Source organism: Oryzias latipes, chromosome 8 (assembly GCF_053564925.1).
Source record: "Oryzias latipes strain Hd-rR chromosome 8, Olatipes_Hd-rR_3.1".
NCBI classification, from domain to species: Eukaryota; Metazoa; Chordata; class Actinopteri; order Beloniformes; family Adrianichthyidae; genus Oryzias; species Oryzias latipes.
In genome coordinates, this window is record NC_136244.1 from 12,939,755 (window position 1) to 12,959,720 (window position 19,966).

At 39.7% G+C, this 19,966-nt stretch overlaps 3 protein-coding genes across 3 annotated transcripts; 1 reads left to right on the plus strand and 2 right to left on the minus strand.

Annotated features, from left to right (window-relative positions):
- Positions 1-2,749: 2,749 nt before the first annotated feature.
- Positions 2,750-5,312, minus strand: tmem86b (transmembrane protein 86B). Its single transcript, XM_004071515.5, has 3 exons — positions 5,064-5,312; positions 4,704-4,947; positions 2,750-3,371 (listed from the first exon to the last, which is right to left on the minus strand). Exons 1-3 carry the CDS (start codon positions 5,112-5,114, stop codon positions 2,923-2,925), a joined length of 744 nt encoding a protein of 247 aa, XP_004071563.1. The 5' UTR covers positions 5,115-5,312; the 3' UTR covers positions 2,750-2,922.
- A 642-nt stretch (positions 5,313-5,954) lies between these two features.
- On the plus strand, positions 5,955-8,385 carry aspdh (aspartate dehydrogenase domain containing). Its single transcript, XM_004071514.3, has 8 exons — positions 5,955-6,081; positions 6,183-6,240; positions 6,315-6,459; positions 6,552-6,636; positions 6,925-7,074; positions 7,572-7,795; positions 7,871-8,010; positions 8,166-8,385. Exons 2-8 carry the CDS (start codon positions 6,186-6,188, stop codon positions 8,201-8,203), a joined length of 837 nt encoding a protein of 278 aa, XP_004071562.1. The 5' UTR covers positions 5,955-6,081; positions 6,183-6,185; the 3' UTR covers positions 8,204-8,385.
- Positions 8,386-8,393: 8 nt separating this feature from the next.
- gys1 (glycogen synthase 1 (muscle)) lies at positions 8,394-19,537 on the minus strand. Its single transcript, XM_004071513.4, has 16 exons — positions 19,364-19,537; positions 17,900-18,018; positions 17,535-17,716; positions 16,711-16,902; positions 15,935-16,120; positions 15,675-15,819; positions 14,063-14,180; positions 12,893-13,013; positions 12,705-12,811; positions 12,551-12,610; positions 12,160-12,352; positions 11,893-12,019; positions 11,714-11,809; positions 11,447-11,610; positions 10,455-10,535; positions 8,394-10,351 (listed from the first exon to the last, which is right to left on the minus strand). The coding sequence occupies exons 2-16, from the start codon at positions 18,015-18,017 to the stop codon at positions 10,109-10,111; spliced, it is 2,133 nt and encodes a 710-aa protein (XP_004071561.2). The 5' UTR covers position 18,018; positions 19,364-19,537; the 3' UTR covers positions 8,394-10,108.
- Between the last annotated feature and the right edge of the window lie 429 nt (positions 19,538-19,966).

A 19,966-nucleotide genomic window follows, 5' to 3' on the forward strand; every position in this document is an offset into this window, starting at 1 on the left:
AATAATTGAAAGATAATATTTTTACATTGCAGTGTACATTTAAAGAGTAATATACCAAATCATTAATTTTTTTGTGGGATTAAGATCAATCTTTGATAATGTTGGGACTTGTAATGGAAATGCAGCATCTTTTTATTCAACAAATGACCAAAATAAAAAATGTTTTCTTATGTTACTTTCATGAACACGCATTTCTAAAAATAATATTTAATAACAGTATTGTCTTTTTAAAAGGGACAAAATATTTTTGTATTAGTACTTATTTTATTATATTTTATTGTATTTACTTTTTATTCTATTTAGTCTATTCTAATATGAGGAGCCAGTTTAGCTCGTGCTGGTTTGCGGCGCCTTTCGTCTGTGAAACCAGGGTTCAAATCCAGATTGCTCCCTATTCCCTTCTCTGCTGCTGTGCCGGTCCCAAGCCCGGATAACTTGAGAGGGTTGCGTCAGGAAGGGCATCCGGCGTAAAACATTGTTAAGTTAACCATGCGACTCATCCTCAAGATGTTCGAGAGAGAGGTTGTTTCGCTGTGGCGACCCCTGATGGGAGAAGCCGAAAGAGAAAGAAGTCTATTTTAATATGAAAACTGATTTTTTTTAGTTTGTGTATTCTCCTAATAATGGGTTTTGACCTGTTGGTGAATATGTTTAAATAAATAAAATAAAAATACAAATCCAAGTTCAGAACCATAAGTGGTCTCTGTAGACTTGGAGTCTAAGAAAACTGACTTCTTATGACCACAAAACGTCAATACAGTCGTCTTCTGCAGGTGGAATGGAAATTCACTGTCCATTGTCAAAACGCACAAAACAACTTGAACCCTTGTGCTATCTTAGATGACCCCACCCTTACATTGATGTGTTCTTCCTACCATTATAAAGGTGGAAAGATTTAATGAAATTCATGGACACCAGTGATGTTAACAAATCATTGAAGAAAAAAGGTTCAGCGCACTGTCTTGTGGGTCTAGATGACCCAACTTGCAATGTTAAAGTGCCTAAGATAGCACAAACAAGAGGAAAACGTTTCCCTCCTTTTTTGCAGCCTCTTGAAGCTTACCTGAGTTATCAAGTTCCCTTGCGTTCTCTGTTTCCCCTCCAGAAAAATGGATATCAGGAAAACAATTCCTTTTCTGTTGCAGGTGATATGATGATGTTTGTTATTCTCCCATACCCCTTGTGCTATCTTAGATGACCCCACCCTTACTTTGACGTGTTCTTCCTACCATGACAAAGGTGGATAAAGGTGGAAAGATTTCATGTAATCCATGGACACCAGTCTTCTTTCTCTTTCGGCTTTTCCCATCAGGGGTCGCCACAGCGAATCATCGTTTTCCACCTCACTCTATCATGAACATCTTCTACCCTAACATTAGCCAACTTCATGTCCTCTGTTAAGACATCCATATATCTCCTCTTTGGCCGTCCTCTTGCCCTCCTGCCAGGCAGCTCCATCTCCAACATCCTTCTACCAATATATCCACTATCCCTCCTCTGAACATGTCCAAACCATCTCAGTCTGGCTTCTCTGACTTTGTCGCTAACACAGGCAACATGAGCCGTCCCTCTGATGTACTCGTTCCTTATCCTGTCTAACCTGGTCACTCCTAAGGAGAACCTCAACATCTTCGTCTCCGCTACCTCCATCTCAGCCTCTTGTCTCTGTCTCACTGCTACCGTCTCTAACCCATAGAGCAGAGCTGGTCTCACCACTGTCTTGTACACCTTTCCTTTGAGTCTTGCTGGCACTCTTCTGTCACACAACACTCCTGACACTTTCCTCCACCCGCTCCAACCTGCCTGCACTCGCCTCTTCACCTCTTTTCCACACTCCCCATCACACTGAACTGTTGACCCCAAGTACTTAAACTCCTGCACCTTCTTCACCTCAGCCCCCTGTAACCTAACACTTCTACCTTGATCCCTCTCGTTCAGACACATGTATTCTGTCTTACTACGACTGACCTTCATGCTTCTTCTTTCCAGAGCAAACCTCCACCTCTCTAGCTGTTCCTCCACCTGCTCTCTACTCTCACTGCAAATTACAATGTCATCCGCAAACATCATTGTCCAGGGAGATTCCTGTCTTACCTCGTCTGTCCATGGACACCAGTGAAGATCACAAATCATTGAAGAAAAAAGGTTCAGAGCACTGTTTAGTGGGTCTAGATGACCCAACTCCCAATGTTAAATTGCCTAGGATAGCACAAGGGTTACCCAAGCAGTAACCTGCCCGCTGGTGTCCATCCGAGCTTGTTTTAGTTCCTTAAGTGTCTTTGTTCTAAGATGTTTTTAGTCGTCTTCCTGATTAGATTCTCTGTTTGTTTGTTTTTGCCATTTTCTGTATTTTCTTTGTTTTGTTAACCTTTTTTTTGCTGGATTTCTTTCTCTTCAATGAAACAATTTCACTGAGAATTATATTATGTGGTACAGTAGAGAAAAACTTGCGGGGTGTTGTTTGGTACAGATGTTTGGCTGTACGTCTGACATCAGATACACATTTTCCAAACTATAAACTTAAAGTTTAAATTTCATCATATCAGGTGATATTAGGTATATCATCCTTGAATAAAACTCTTATGGAGATTAAATATAAAATGAGTGCCTCCTGTAGACTTTTTTTTGTAAATATTGATTTGTGAATACGTCATGTTTTATTTGTATGTCATTTACATTAAATTGCGATGCAAACTCGTCACTGTAAATGAGAATTTCTTCTAAATCGACCTACCTGGATTAATAAAGGTTCAACAAGAAGTCATTTCTTTATTCATTTATGTATCAGCTACATCATTCTGTCAAATTTACCGTTACAAGTTAGCTCTAAAAAATCGACAACATTTTATAACATTAAATCACAGAAAATAAATATTTAGATCCGGCACTTTAAATATTGTTTCGTGTCAGAGTGGTAACTGTCTAGGATCTCTTCCACTTTGAAAAGTCATCCCCATTCTCCTCTGCCTTCACATCTCCCACAGCAATCAATAACTGGGCCAAATAATAGGTCACCATTACAACGATGTGTCCATACTGAAACGGTTGTACCACGTTGAAAACCTGCAGAGCTAATGAAGCATCAGACACCATGAAGGACAAACTTCCTAAGAGAGTTGCAACATGATGAGTCCGAAAAGCCAAAGCAGCCATCAGTGTGAGTAACAGGATGTAGATCCCCACCCCTGGAGTTAGGAGGTGAGAGTCTGGCGCCTTCTGCAGGAATGGAAATAGATAGATGTAGAAACCTCCCCCGAACACGGTCAGGATCAGGTATAGAAAACGCGTAAAGGAGGAGGTGTATGCGGTGTAGCGACTGGACAGGAAGGACAGTGAGTAGAGTAGATGAGCCACAGCAAAAGCTCCCATTCCTGAAACGACAACATAATTTCATGCGTCCTGTGAAAAAAAAAAAAACTGTGCAGTCCTATTAAAAATGAATCACACATCACTCAAATACTTGTGTTTAACATCCCTTTTTCTCTTTATTGTTTCAAAAGGGATACAATTATTCCTGCAGATACTTTAGTTGGTCCATTCCAAAAGTTTCTCATTGCACTCCAAGAAGTTTTTGGAGTTCGATTGATCCATTTAGTTTTGTTTTAAGTAGGTTAGACATGCCGGCATTTGGAGCTATAGTTCTTTTCAAAATATTTTTATTTTGTCAAAAAATAAGGGATGTAACAATTGATTTAAGGAATATTCGAGTAGTATAATTCCTGGTTGCCGATATAATTCATAGTCAATATTGGTTAGTCAATCGATCCAGGACATTTTAAGCCAACAATTCAACCCTTGTGTCTCAGACGTTTTCCAGATTCCTTGTATTTCTTGCAAGATGATCAAGTGTAAATTAAATGTGTACGAACGAAGAAGTAAAAAATAATTAATGGCAAATCCATTCACATTTTAGTTTCCTAAAGTTCAGCCCACTGTTGTTTTTTCACATAAAATAATCCAAGTGGAACCTTATTAGAACGTTCTACCACACTGTACGGTCACATGTCTTTATAAAATCCAAAGTGTTTCCACACATTGGACTGGAATGATGACTGCCACTGTGATGGCACTTTGTTATTTTTACGCAATAGTAAAAAAAAACGCTGTGCCTTAATCTAAATGGGATTTTCCAAGATTAATTGTAATTGATTTCTTTCATTTGGAAAGAATTTTATGATGACATAGGTCGATTCAATTCAACTAACAACTTGCCCTACAAAGATCAATCTGGTTGGATTGCAGGAATATATATGGGTTCGATGATTTAGTCGATCTGCGACAGACGGGCGATCTGTCCAGGATGTCCCCTGCCTTCGCCCACGAGTGGCAGGGATTGGCTCCGCCAGCCCCGTGACCCCGAAAGGAACAAAAACGGATTTAGAAAATGAATAAATTAGAAGATGAATTAAGTCAAACAATAGTTACACCTCTATATAAGAAGGACCACTCTTTAATGAGTGTTGCATCTGCAAACATTTGCATACTTAAAAATGTTTGGGAATGCTTTATAGTTTTGTGCTTTTGCAAGTTTAATTTATTAAAAAAAAAAAAAAGATTTACAGTCTACAAAATGTATTCTTCCAAAAAAAAAATTGCATCTCTGAAGTGTTTTTTGTTTTACTACAAGCGGGCACACACACCGAGATCTACACACTCAAGTTGCAATGTCTGACTTTTGACACCCAGAGTTACCATCTACTTACCGTGCAGGAAAAGCTCAGGCCACACCAAGCAGCAGTCGCCAACAGCAGAGAAGAGCAGTCCGCCGGCCACACCCATGACACTTTGACCTCCCTTCCAGCTCAGCACCGCTGCGGCTAACAAGAGCGCCGGTGCTGATTTGACACCTGCTGTCATGAGCGAGGCTTTGGAGTCAGGAGTCCACAAATAGAAGTAAAGAGCAGAGGACAAAAAGAAAGGCAAGAGGGAGACAAAGAGAGCACAGGACTGAGAGGAAAAGAGAAACAGAGGGAATGGATGTGTCACAATAAGAGTAAACTAAAACAAAATTAAGAAAGATCAGACTTCTCCATGTTATGCTGTTTAGGATTAAATCAAACTACCATGTTTCTCTTCTTCCTCCTGTCGTAAGCATGTGTCTCAAGGATGTCCATCTCCTCCCTCCGTCAGGTTCCGGCTCCAGCAGGTGTCTCGATTGGATAAAACCGTCCTGTTTGGTGTTTTTCCTCTGCTGTCGTAGTCCTGCTTCAGCTGCCACACTAACATGCACACAGTCTCCAGATGTGGTCCTTGTCTCAATCCTCTGCTTTGTCTAATAGTCTATTGGTGTATCGTGTCATGAACTTTAGACTGATCCTTACTGATTGCACTTTGATAATGAGTGTTCTTTTTTTTTTTTTTTTTGTTCTCATGGTCGAACAGCTGACCTTTAACCTCTCCAGTGCTAATAGTCGGATGACATTGACATACAAGGAGTAAAGTTGATCTACGTGTTACAAACTTGAATGGAAAGTTACATTTTTATATTTTTATATTTTGAGTTTCCTCTTTTATTCAGGATTTATCCTTTTGGAAAATATATTTCATATAAGAGAATATTTCATAAATTTTTTTAAAAAGTGCCACACGCCAAAAATGTGCACCACAAGTTGGTGGAAATAAGAATAGTCTTCAATTTCTGCAAAACAACAAAAATTAAGATACAATTTTATGAATACACATCATCTGTCTAAGTAATTGCATAACTGTAGTTAGAAAGGTATAATTTTTAAAGTGTTGCATAGTTCAAGTTTATAAATTATGATATTGATGTGCTATAATATTAGAGGTTTTTTACTCTAACATAAAACAATATAATATATTAATTTGCTTATTCCTCACCTTTTATAAACTGAGTCGTTACCTTTTTTTTTATTCATGGGCTATCTAAGCACGTGGATGATAATCGCTCTGCTAAAGGATCTCCATGACCAACAATGATTAACTTAAACTTTGTACTCCATTTATTCCCAGAACTGTGCTAGCTGTTGCTTGTTAAGGTGAAAGTGGAGGGGAGCAGGACTATCAGCCGAGAAATGCAATAAATGTAACAGTTGCTAAGAGGCAACTCGGAGACATTAGGTAAGCATAAAACCCGAAAGCAGACAAGTGCATTTGTGTGTTTTTTATGTTGACGGGAAATCATCTGAGCTTTTATTTTGGTGTTTTCTACCTCTGAACAGGACATGGCAGATAGTTCACCAGATCTGAGGATTGGAGTAGTGGGATTTGGATTTCTAGGTTTGAAGTTCACTAAATAAACACTTTAAGTGACTGTTATTTTGTGATAACAAGTGGGAATGTTTGCACTCTAGGGCAGTATCTGGTGGGCAGGATCTTAAAAGACGGACCAAGTCTTGGTCTAAATCTGGCTTTTGTGTGGAACAGGAATTCAGACAGGCTCAAAGGTTTAGTTCCAGCTGAATTCGTTCTCAGCAATCTATCGTCCTTTCCCGACAGGTTCATATGTGTTCTATTAATTCTGTATTGACAGTGAAATTTTTTTTTTGGTGGAACTTTTATTTTTTAATCTGTAACATTTTGTCTCACAGGAAGAGTGATGTGATTGTGGAAGTCTGTCATCCACAGATAGTCAAAGAGTACGGATGTAGTTTCCTGTCCCACTCTCATTTCATGGTGAGATCATTTACTCCTCTTTTCCATTTAAGCAAACAGATTCCACTCCTAAAGTCCAGCTCAACTCATACACCCACTGCTAAGACATGGCAGTGGTGTCATTATGGTTTGATACTCTTTAGCTGCATAAGTACTTTCTAGCATATATTTTTATGTAGCAAAACACTTGTTTTAATATAGCATGAAACTGGCTAAATGGGTTTAAAAAATGCATAGAGAATTATGCTAATTTTTTCTTGTCTGCGCTACAAGAGCTTAATAAAAGTTGTATTATATTTTCTCATTTAGGTGGGCTCTCCATCTGCTCTGTCTGATTCTGATTTGAACCAAAAGCTGCGACGGGCAGCTTTGCAATATGGGAAAACACTGTATGTTCCTAGTGGTGCATTATGGGGAGGGCAAGACATCCAGAGGCTCAATGACAGTGGGGCGTTGAAGGTAAAAGTATGGAACAAAAGAAAATGTAAAAATATTCCGACAAGTAAATATAGTAAACAAATTTGAAATGGATTTATTTCAAGCAATCAAAACAAAAGAAGTACAAAACAAGACAAACGACAGAGATATACATCTACACGTAAATATATCAAAGATTATTAATCATTATGTGATTGGAAAATAAAAATGTAAAAGTAAGAGATACATAGCCATCCCTGCACATACAAATAAATAAAGTTATTTATGCTGTTGTAACTCCTCTCAATCATAAATCTCAGAGATATATATCACCTAGAAACCATGAAATGTGATGTTTGTCAAAAACTGTTTAACTCATTGCTTGAAAAAGATTAGGAGGAAGCAAATCAATAAAACCCCACTTCTATTATGCTTTACTTCACTATTTTACTATTTTTTTAAACATATATTACAATTAAAACTTATTTGAAATCTCAGCATTCTTTGAGATCCTCATTTAAGTTATGGATTCCTCCAAGGCTTTGTTCATCAGAATGTCCAAGCATCCATCCTGCTTCCGGCTGACAGGAGACAAACTCACAACCTGGATGGAAGAAGAGGGCAGGCGGGTTTTATTCAGAGGCTCGGTGGCGGAGTTGTGCCCTCTTGCCCCCAACAACGTCAACACCATGGCAGCAGCTGCAGTGGCAGCGGGAACACTCGGCTTTGAGGGTGTTCTGGGAGAGATTGTATCTGACACGACGTGAGTTCTCCTTCCAACCAATCACAAAGCTTCCGCTCTCTGGATGAGTGGGATTCATGTTCATCTTCGCCTCAGGTTAAAAGACTACCATGTGGTAGAGGTGGAGGTGACTGGCCCTGATGGTTTTTCAGTGAGAACTGTGAGGAAGAATCCAGCTAAACCTGGAGCCGTTACTGGCAGCGCGACATACGACTCCTTCTGGAACAGTTTGCTTAGTAAGTCTTTTTCATTCCAAGAGTCAATAAATATATATATTTTTAAAGCCAATTTCAATTGCAAAACATTAAACTCTAAAGTGAAAAAAAAACCTTTGCAAGATGAAGCATCGTGTTAAAAAAAAAAGGATTTAATTTAAACCTTTTGTTCTCAGTTTGCAAAGGTCACGGGGGCAGAGTTTACCTGTGCTGATCCTTGAGACTACGGAAGATTACGTACAACACAGGAGGGGGATCCTCTACCGAATTCCTGAAAAATGAAATGGTTCACAGTGGATCTGCTGGTGAATCACAGCATCACCGTGTTACTGAACATTTGCAAAAAAAGTGTTTAAACTACCGTTTCAATAAAATACATATTTTTAGAAAAAGAAAGAGGCACATTGCATTTTTACAATACTAACATGTATTGTATTTCCTTTCTACTTTATTCAGTTTATTTGGTGCAACTTTGAGAAGTCCTACAAACACAGGAGTGATGATGAGTTTACATCTGGTAAAACACATTTTCTTTAAAATTAAAAACTATTCAGTGTTCCATGGATGCCTTTCATCTTCATTATATGTTTTACACACAAGAACATAAAAACCTAGAGCTAAATTCAGTTTTCACTTCTTCATAAGTTACGTTTTCCTTTGACAAACATCCTAAAACAAGGAAACTGCAGAACAAGCGTCTCAACATAAGCAAACGTTGACTTTTATCAGGAAGCGTGTTAAAGTCGTTCATCAGCGATCACCGGAATAAGGCACGGAAACAAAACGAAAAACACACACAGATGTTTCTTTTAAGCTTCTGATGCTACTCGTGCATAGGTGTGCTCTGCATTTTATTTCCATTCTTTGACGTTTTGTGGTAAACAAGGCATTTGACGCACAAAAAAAGCTACATAAAGGAGAACTTTTCGACCAGAAGTGCTGCGTATCTGCGGAAGACCCGTCAAACAACTTTCCAAGGGTCATTTAACAGGATTAAAGATGTAAAGTAAAGTACAAAGTTGACAACGCTGGAAAAACCATATTTTCCCTGCACTGAATCAAGCATAAAACGCCTGCAGACACTCCTTATAGTCATCTGTTATAATATCAGAGCTTTAGTTCAATGTTTTCCAGTGTTAGTACACGATCCAGCATTCTGTTTTTCACCACATGCTGAACTACGGTTATTTAGAAAAACTCTAGCCAAGTTTTTAAGCATACCACGGATTGCACTGTTGGTATCACCAAAACAATACCAACGCATTCCAGAGGAGTTCAAAGAATTAAAAAGGTCTGAGGTATGCACAGGATGGGAAGACACAGTGACACAATAAAACAAACCATTACTAGAACTCAGCTCTCACACACACACACACAGCTGCACAGTTTGTGGGGAATTCCACTAGTGAATTGAAGTATACTGGTGTCATTCTCAGCAGCAGTGAAGCTCTACTTGTCTACGGCTGATTCAGTTGAGTTCACCTAACCGCCACTTCGGTGAGGATATTTTCTCTTTATGCACTTTGTGGAGATTCCAATTGTTTTAGCACCAACTTCAAAACATCAGAAGTGCGGTTCGCGTGAAGAAATGTCCAACTTCTCCGAAATGAATCAGCTGAAGCGTTTTCAACAAATCTCATGATCAATTCAAACCACCTAGACAACAAATCTACAATCAACCTGAAAACATTATTGATTAGGTGTGCAGGAGTAGCCAGTCTGGTTTTATTTAAGGTGGAACATTTTCCCGATGCAGGAGTGTGAATGCAGCAGTAGGAACTCATGGGAAAAGGCCAGAACACATGGACCTCTGTTTGGACTCTGATTGTGGATAAGGCAGGTGGGCTCACATGTGCTCTGCAGCACAGTAATACATGTAGAGCCTGTTTGTATGTGTGCTCCCCCTTTAAAGGGTTCAGACATATTGGTTGTGTTCTGAACTTAGCACAAGCTAATGACAGCATGGAGGTATATTTTTATGGTGACATTTTCTGCATGATCAATTTTCAAGCCATGTCAAAGAATGCTGGTGGGAGTATGAAGGCGATTTCACCTTCTGGAGAAAAGGGACAAAAAAAAGAAACACGGCGGAGTGACGCTCTGGTAGATTCTGTGGCGCTCAGTTTTTGTCATTGGCGACAGCGTCGTCTTCGTTCTCATCAGCTCCCAGGTTGGCAGAGGTTTTGTTTTTAGTTGCGGTGTAGGGCTGGCGGATGTTGACTCTGTCCTTTTCTGCCTCCAGATCCTCATCGTAACGCTCGTCTTCATCCTCTTCGGCCTCGCTGTGGTGCGGAGAGGAGTGGCGGGACAGGGATGGAGAAGGTGGTACAGAGGCCGGTCGAGGGTAACGGAACCCTGTAGCCTGAAAAAAATAAAATAAAATCAAAGAAGGATTTTAACACACATGTATACATTTATTTAAAAAAAAGAAGTTATTTCTTGCTGTAAAAAATAAACTAACTCACTGAGCTCGGCTCATGAGGTTCATATATGAAGGTATCAGGAAAGGCTTTAGCCAAGGCCATATGACGGGCAGCTATATAATACTGAAACAAACAAAAAAAAAAGTCATTAAAGTTAATGTCTGACAAAATAATATAAAAAATGAGAGGGACCTGGCTGCAGACAACAAGATAGCGGCAGACATCAGCTGGAAGCAGAAGCACAAGTTATTTCAATTTTCCTGTTTGAATAAGTCATTTATAACTTATTCAGAAGTTAATTACCATGTTTTTAAAATAATAGATGAAAACATTAAATGCACCGTCTCCTTTGTTAATGAGCACCTGCTTTATTTTGTAGGTTTAAATTGGAATTTGCTTATATTTGCGCTGTTAAGGCAGATCTGCTCTTTGCAAAGGATCCCCCCCCCAATATGAATTACAAGTCTAACAATCTTAAAAACAACAAATGTACAAGATGTGCAAATCATAAAGATATACAGGAAAAGTAGGGAATAAAACAGTAACAAAGAAGATATGGAGGCAGAAGTTGCAGACTTTTAGGTGGAGACACTGCTTGGAGATCGCGGCGGGATTTAATGCTGCTTTATCCTGTGCCACTAAAATACAACACATTTTAAAATTGATATTTAAAGCAATTGTTCAGAATTTTAACACTTATTAAAACCAATGTAAAGTGAAAACTGTATTCAGAATTAAAACACCGGTTATTAAAAATTAAAATTCTAAGTTTTAGCGAGCAAGCTTAGCTTAAAATGGGTCAAAGGCAGCCATGGATTTTATTTTTCAAAATAAAATTGAAAATGAATTGATAACAACAAAAGTGCTTATAATTGTAAGAAGAAGAAAAAAAGCTAAAACGGGAAAAAACACAACTTTTAGGGTTGCCAGTTAAAATGAAGCCTTTTTCAAGCAGGAGCCTCCGGTTCCGGCGGATGATGTCTGCAGCCAGGTCCTCTTGTCAAAAGCTTGTTTGCTGAGAGCTGTAATCTCACCCTGCCGAGGTATCTCCAGTCCAGAAGGTCACTCAGGCGCTCGGTTCGATTCCTCTGGATGATCCGCTGACGTCGGCTCTGTTTGCAGAATTGGAACAGGAAGGAGGTGAGCTGGTTACACGACTCGTCGACGCCCTTGTAACGCCGGTCAAGGATGTAAATGCCTGCAAACAGAGAGCAAGTGATTTCCAATGCAGCCACAAATATTCCAGTTCATTTGTAAAGAACAACCTTCATTAAATGGATCAGAAAGTTCAAGTTGCATACCGTATGCTGAAGGGTCAGCTATGTGCTCCTCCATGAAACAGCCAAACCCCGACAGATTTGTGGAGATTGATGGAATTCCCATTACAGTGCACTCAGCTGATGATGGCAGCAGGTTTTAGGTATAAATACATGTTTAGGACAAGAAAAGAAAAAAAAAAATCTACATTTATGGATTGTACCTGGTGTGTAGCCCCAAGGTTCATAGTAAGAAGGGAAAACACCAAGGTGGCAGCCTCTGACAAACTCCTCATAGTCCATTGGCAGCAGAGGAGACGTGGATGAAAGGAACTCTGGATGGAAGATTATCTACAAGAAAAGGTTAAGGACAACATGAGTGAGCTTCTGTCACAACAGCATAGGTGGAAGTCAGATAAAACAAAGACTCCTGGATGGATTAGAACCACAAGAGATACCTTTAACTTTGCAGAATAAGGTCAACTGCGTACCTTGACTCGGTCAGCAGAGCTGTTGAAAAGGCCGATGCGGCGGACAGAGTTGAGGATGGGGTCGCTGCTGTCGTCCAGCATGTTATGGGTGCAGATTGGGGGTTGCGACTGCCTCTGAGTGGCAAAGATGGCACGCTTCATGATGGTGAAATCTTCTTTGTCTAGCATCTTTGCCACATCTGGCAGCTGGCCCCTTGTGGCAAAAGAAGGAGTTTAGACTAAAAACACAAACGAGTGTGATTGGGAAGCCCCCCGGCTGTCAAATTATTAGAGCTTCACATTAGTTTTGCTGCCTGTACTATTAAAAAAAGGCTTATACTGAATATATTCTAGGACTTGGAGGAAATTTCACATCCTTCAAGGGTCCTGAAGCTGAAAGATGTTTACTTACACTAGAAGAGACTCATAGAGCTTCTTGCCGAAGCGCTCCTTCACAGTGTGAGCTGTATCCCTGTAAGGAAAACCAATGGAGGAGTACATGAAAGAGCACTTTGGCTGCCAAGCTTGTCGTACCTACGAGTACACACTACATAAAATAGTCTCACCACAGCTGTTTCCTGACTGCTTGGCCTTTTAAGGTCTCCACATTGAAGTTGTTTGTCCGCGCTGGCATGATGAAGAAAGCTATAACAGTCACATCACTGTGGTTGACCTGCGAGAAGAACAAAACAAGAACGGAAGTTCCATTTCTTGCACTTAAAAGCACAACTAAAGAAAAATGTCACATCCTTACTCTCAGTAGATAGTTGAGTCTGGCCAAAGCTTCCAGGAAGATGTCGGCTCCTTTGTTGGAGAATTCATACCTCCCAGCGATGAAGAGGAACAAACATTTGTCCAAATTGAAGTCAAGATGCCTAGCAGCAAAAATAATAACCAATTTCTGTGACAACAAATCATCCTAAATCTTGCATTTGTTGCACATTTTCAATCTTTTTGTTCTTTATTTTTTGTTTTCTGCTAGTTTAGCTCTGCCTCTTCCATGGAGGAATGTGGATGGAGAAGCACACTTATCCCAAAAAGGAGTTACTCTGGTGATCTGCCAGCTTTAAGTCACTGAAGAAACACTCCAAAGAAAATTACTTTGAGTGTCTCAACATGTTCTTGTGGCATTTTTCTAATATTGTAGGATATATATTAAGAAATGTAATCTTAAATTTGCATTTCTGAGTATTTATTTATTCAAATTGTGTACTAGGAACAGACAAAAAAAAGTGCTTTGAAAAAGAACTTATTTGTCACATCGGCCGTCCGCCCTTGAGGGAGGATCCCTCCTTCATGTGGACACCCCTGGGATTTCTGGTTTTTATTTTTCCTCGTGTATCATCTTTTTTAGGAGTTCTTCCCTTACCGCAAAGAAGGGTATAAATGCAGGGACGCCCAGTTTAGTTTAGTCTGTTTAGTTAGTTTAGTTTAGAATTTACCTATTGAATTCTATGATTTTATATTTACTATACAATTACAGGTGTGAAACCCATTGAGATGACTGTTCTGGTAATATTGGGCTATATAAAAAAAATTGAATTGAACATAGAAAATAAGCTGGGCGGCCCGCAGGCACCTTGCTCCGAGTTCATAGCAACAGGGAAGGCAGGGTTGGTCCACACCAACGGTCCCCCCCCACAACCCAGAGACAAATTTCTAGTGAACTCCTGCTGCTCTGCAGAAACTATGTCCTATAAAACTGTTTTTTGTTGTAGTTTGTTTTGGCTAAAAACTGCATAATCACCATTAGAGACCACTAGGAACACCTTTAAAATTGATCAAAAGATGATCGCAGTGGGCCTTAAATCCTAAAGGCTTTGTAAATTACCTAAAATTTACAATGACATTGTTTTTTCAATGATAAGGCTAAACTGCGGTGTAAAAAGAAGCTGTGATGCAATCTTGGGTTTAATGTTCTCACCCGTAGAAGTGTCCCCTGACAAACTCTTGAATCCGACTCTTGCTCTGTGCATGGAGGTTCTGGAACTCATGCATAGCTGAGAACTTCTTCACATTCAGCCCGTTGGGAGTTACAATATCTATGAATGGAAAAAAATACAGTATATTTCAGATACTGGTATGGTCAAAGGGAGTTTCTGAGATCTAGTTTAAAAAAATCCGTAACGCCTTAAAGCTTTAAAGTTTACTTGTCTGAGACGTCCCAAATGCTTAAGCGCTGTTGTTACACAGCTGAACAAAAAAAGCTTGAGATATTTCCCATTTGTCTTAGTCTGATAAGTATCAGGATTTAATCAGCTTAAGTAAAGAAATCTTGCAGACTTGTGTCCTCAAAGAGATACGATGACACCAAGAGCTTTTGCTCAAAGTTTGGAGGAGACCGGGTTCGAATGGGGTGCAGAAGAAAATAAATATTACTGATTACTTTTGATAAGATGTAACACATTTAATATATGTTTTTCACAGTAAAAAGCCCAGAGCTGATGAAAGTCACTTTCAAATTCAGGTGACCTTTAACCTGATGACATTTCCTCATGTGTATAAACACAGCATGCATTACCTCCTCCTTGTGGAACAAAGTTTTAAGTTGCATTTCAGGACAGAGTTCACTGACAAGCAATTTACAAAGTACTTATGAACCCAATGGCATGTTTCCACTAAACCGTACAGGTGAGGCCAAAATGTTTAGAAAGAAAACGTTTGCAGTTTCACTGGTCGAACAGATAAAACTCCAAGAAGTCTGTCAGCACGTGTGTATGATGCACACATAATGCTATCTGCATGTTTAATTTTAAAATATCCATTCAAATAACCAGAGCTTTACTTTCTTCTGCAATAAAAAGGTCAATATGGTTCATCAAATACATAAAATAGAAGGACACTGCATCTGCACGCACATATGAAGATTTTCACTTTTTAAAAGTGTATTTATATTTTATCTTAATGAGCACGTTAGAAGTTTTTGCATCTTTTTTTTACTTTGTATTTTCTCTTATTCCAACTACTCAATGCAGTAGCCACCTTTACTATGTTTCCTGTCGTTTCTCACAACACGGAATATCATCCCTAAAATGTTTGACATGACCTTATTTTGGATCCTGGACCAGTTAAAAGAGATAGTCTAGAAGTGGAATTAAATAGATTTATCTAACCTGAAGAAGAATCTAAATAAATGTGATTTGGTTGTGAAATGGCACAAAATATATGGAAAAAAAAATGTTCTTTGGGTTTTTTCAACAACAGAGGATTCTTCCAAGCTAATTTAACAAGAGACACTATTAAATAAAAAGTCAAACTTTTGCTTGGAAAGACTACTTTTCCTCCTTAAACACAATTTAAACACTAATCTGTTACCACTTTTTCCTGCAATCCTAAAATATAAATTTGCTGTTTGCCTTTGAAATATTTTTTCCATAACGTGTTTCTGGCATCAGTCTTGCAATGACAAAGACACAGTTACACATAACTTTTTAGTCAATGTTGACAAAAGAGAGACTAAAATCCAACTAATTCAAAAAGAATTATGATCAAACATTTTTTTTTTTTGTAAATAAAGCAGCTTTAACTCCGCTCACCTGGTTTTCTCTTGAGCAGGTGCTCCGCCTCAATGGCTGTAATCTGTGACACCGTGGTAAAGACGTGGGCACAGTGTGCGGCCGCTCGCTCCAAACAGTAGCGATGGTAGATCTGTCGATCACCTGCTTCCTTATCCACGTTAAACTGAGCAGTAAACACAGGAAACACAGAGCTTAATATATAATGACATTTACTGTAGTTCTGGGAACTTGATGGGATTTGTTTAAAAAAAGAGACTGAACTACAAAACGGTACATACCTTTGAAAGGTTGTTGTAAAAGTCCACGCTTCCAGCACACAGGTAGCGTCCCAGTAGTGTGGCGTGAGTTGTGAAGATGGTCGCCACAGGCAGCTGTCGCTTCCTGCACAACACCAGCCCCAGGCCAGCCAGCCACTCGTGGAAGTGGGCCACGATGTGCGGGGGCTCCTCAGACTGGGCTGCGAACTACAGCAGCAAACAACACAACCTTACAAAAATAGCGCAAATAATCACAGCGCTCAAGTTAGGCTCACAAAACCCCAATTTTGTTTCAGTCGGTTTCTGAAGAAAAAAAGATGGATCCTAAAAGAGGTAGATATCATTGGCATATTTTTACATCCTTATTTTCACTGGCTGAAGCCCATCCCAGACCATGATCAAGCCTACACCGTGTTTAAACACTTAAAAAAAATGTTTTTTGTTAAATTAAACTGCAACCTGGAACAGGAAACATCACAAAGTCCTACGATGGCTTCATTATTCAGTGCATGCCATTTCGTCCCATCATGTTAAGAAATGTATTTTTTTATTAGATTTAAAGTTATTTTATTTTACAACAGTTCATTTTAACAGGAATTTTCAGAATTAACTCAGAAATATAAGATTCGGTTTTCCTCCAACATTTGTGCCAATTACAGCTACTTCCTGGAGCTCAGAGAACCAACATTTTATGGCTTAACACGTAAAAAAAAAAGTTCATCCTTACATTTTGCTGGCTGGAAATGAGTTATTCTTAGGTATACACAGTAACAGAAAAATGTAACAAGGTCACTGACCTCTCCAAGAAGCCAAGCCGTCAGAAAACCAAACAACACGGCGTCGTTTGCTTCACGGTCGAACCAAGGAACACCGATTGCGCCCAGGTCCCACAGCTCGCTCTTCCAGCGATCCAGAGACCAGGCAGTGAAGCCCACGTCAATCAGAACAACATAAGGACTACCTTCAATCAGCCAGCGACCAAAGTATACCTGCAGAAAAATGAGAGCAGGTTGATTGAGGTTGAGAATAAAAAGAGGATTTCTATACATGGTTTCCTAAAAGAAAGTGAGCATTTTTCTAGGTTCACTAGATGAAACCTTTTCTTCTGGTTCTTATCTTATGCAGTTAAATTCTACATTAATCTTTCTTGCACAAAGACTTTTGGAGGAATGCAGCGTATTCCATAGGAACATCACGTCTGAGGCACCAAGTTAACACATTTTTTTTTTTTAAAGATAAGAAACTGCCATAAAAGCTTTTGGATAAATGAGATCAATCCTTTGTTGAAAAGGCAACTAGACTTTTTTTTTATAAAAATAGAACCTCTGCAACTTCCAGCCTAGACACTTAATACCACAGCGGTCCTTCAGTGACGCAGCAAAAAACCTTAAAGGCATCTCATTCATCTATTTCTGGAGTGTCACTGCGCTGGAACACTGATGCAACCTTTAACCTTTCAGAAGAAATGTCACAGTTGTGGTCGGGGATAGAAGAGGGACAGATAACAGAGAGATGACCGATAAACTATGGGCTCAGCACACTTTCAGTGCATAACCCCCTCCCCAACCCCCCACTCCTTCTGCAGGACCTATGTATGTTTACTGTACACATGTGGTAGTACCTTACACCCACTGGAGTTCATTTTGTCAATGGTCCGCTTCAGCACGGGGTTGGTGGGTTCAATCAACTCCACTTGAGTGCGCACGTTGCTCTCTACATAGGGACCCACCAGGAAATAGTTCTCCCCCCATTCCTCGGCGGTCAGACGAGCTTTGGTTTGGATGACGGTGTAAATGCCTCCAACTTCACAAGTGGGATCAACCAGATTCAAATAGGGACAAAAAAAGACAAAAAACTTTGTAAGAATGAGGGGGAAACTTGACTTTGACTGTAGAGATTCTGCATAAAAAAGGTATGTTTTTTCCCCCCAAACATTTTACTTCTTTTCTTAAACTTTAGAGCCAACAATAAGTATGATACACTTGCCTTTGTTGGCAACTTCCCAAGCTATTTCAAAGAGAACGGCATCCTCCAACTCAAACTCCTCGTCCCACTCCTCAAGTCCAGAGAGGGACGTGACGGACAGGCTGCGGGCCAGCGGCATTCTGGGTAAATATAGACAACGCCCATGCTCAAAAGATGCTACACATATGAGGACACAAAACATGACTGGCATGCGTTCGAGGCACTTGTCAAGTTTTTATTCTATAAATACAGGTTTTTTTTTCTTTCCCATGTTTCAAATCAATAAAAACTTTAGGGTCCAACAATTTTCATAGGAGTGGGTCTTTAACTTATTCTGATTTAAAGCAACCCTTTCCTACCTGTTGTATAGACTCCAACTCACTTCATTAAGCCATTTTTAAAGTAACAGGTTAGCACACATCACGTAACTTCCTCTTGACAAATACAGCCTATTACCTAAGTGGGTTTTTTTTTCAGCTTTTAGTACAAAAAAATGCTTAAAATGTTTGACTTGTTGCCACATAATTCACCATATATAATGATGAGATTCTTTGTGAAGTTTTACAAAGAACATTTTTTTTTAACATTATGTTTTGATAGCTACGGGACATTCTATTTTAAAAAAAAAAATCAGTTTATAGTTGAACAATTTTATCTAATATTTCACGACAATCACAGTAGAATCACACACATGATTCACTCAGGAGAGTATTTCAACACCAGCTTCAGATGCTGCTGAGACATGATGGTGAAACTGTGGGAACAAAGGGGGAGCGGCGTAAAAGAAATGATGCAAAGTCCATAGATCTAGCATGGACTTGATCTAGTGGTGTTTTCCTTCGGCAATATATTCCACCACATGTTGCAATCGCATGAAGCGAACATGCATGGAAAACTGCAGAAATGTGCTGGCAGAGTGGGGGGAGGGGGCAACAATCCCACCCACCGCTCCTTCTTATTTATCCATCATGCACCACTGAGAAACACATATGAGATTTTAAAACTCCTTCAAAATGTAACCTTTGCTTTGCATCATGTTCAAATAAAGATGATAAGTCCAGCTGGAAAATGTTGCATCTAAACTTAGTTAGGAATCTCTCGGGGATTCCTCTTGAGATGGCTGCATGCATCCATGATCTGCAATTCCTTACTGGTGCAGCCGGAACTCTACCATCTCTTCGTGACCTCGCACGCGCCGGTTCACCTTTCCTGAGAAAAGCTGTGGCTACTCTCTTGCAGGCCCGCGACTATGATGAAGGCGGGCAGACATGGCATGCTCCGGCTCCAGCTGGCAATAAAATCGCTCGGGATTATTGACAAAACTGTTCATGCGTGCCCTTCTATCTGCGGTCGGCGCCTCCCGGTGGGTTTCAGGGCGAACGTGACATCAAGCACACAGCAGCTGAGAGGCCGCGTCCGCGCTCGCTCGAGGAACGGATAAACTTCTGACGTTATAGAAGATAAAAACAAGACGGGTCAACTCACCTTTCAGGGTTTTTTCTCAACTTTACGAAGCAGAGCTAAACATTGGCAGCTGTCGTAGTCTATCCGTGAGGAGCAAAACAGTGCGGAGCGAGCAAAAAGGGGCGGCAGCTTGGTTTAAATGTCAGCGACGTGCATTGGCTTGGTGCGTGGTGCTATGATGCTGAGGTAAACCCCGCCCCCTGCGGTGGACGAGGCTGGATTGGTGGATAGTTTCGATGAGCTCCAATCCTATTGGTCGAAGAAAAATAATTTTTACTCCCCTTATGCACAAAGCTGGGGGTGGACTGGGTGCATTCCTCCACGGAGAAATGCTACTGGCTGAGATGGAAAAGCAAGAAGTTGCAGCTGATGATTTTCATTTCATCCAAGCGAATCTAGGGAATTGTAGCAAAGCTTTTTATTCAATTGTGACTACTAAAAGTGTTCTCTTGATTCCTTAAAAGTTCATGAAAGTGTAATCAAGTAAAAACTTCATAAATCCAATAAACCTTTTGATTTTCGTTACTCCCCCCCATTAAAGTAAAACAGTTATTGTAAGTCTTTAAAATCAGAAATAATTTAAACAACTAATAACAATAGTATAATTTATTTTTAAGGTGTTTT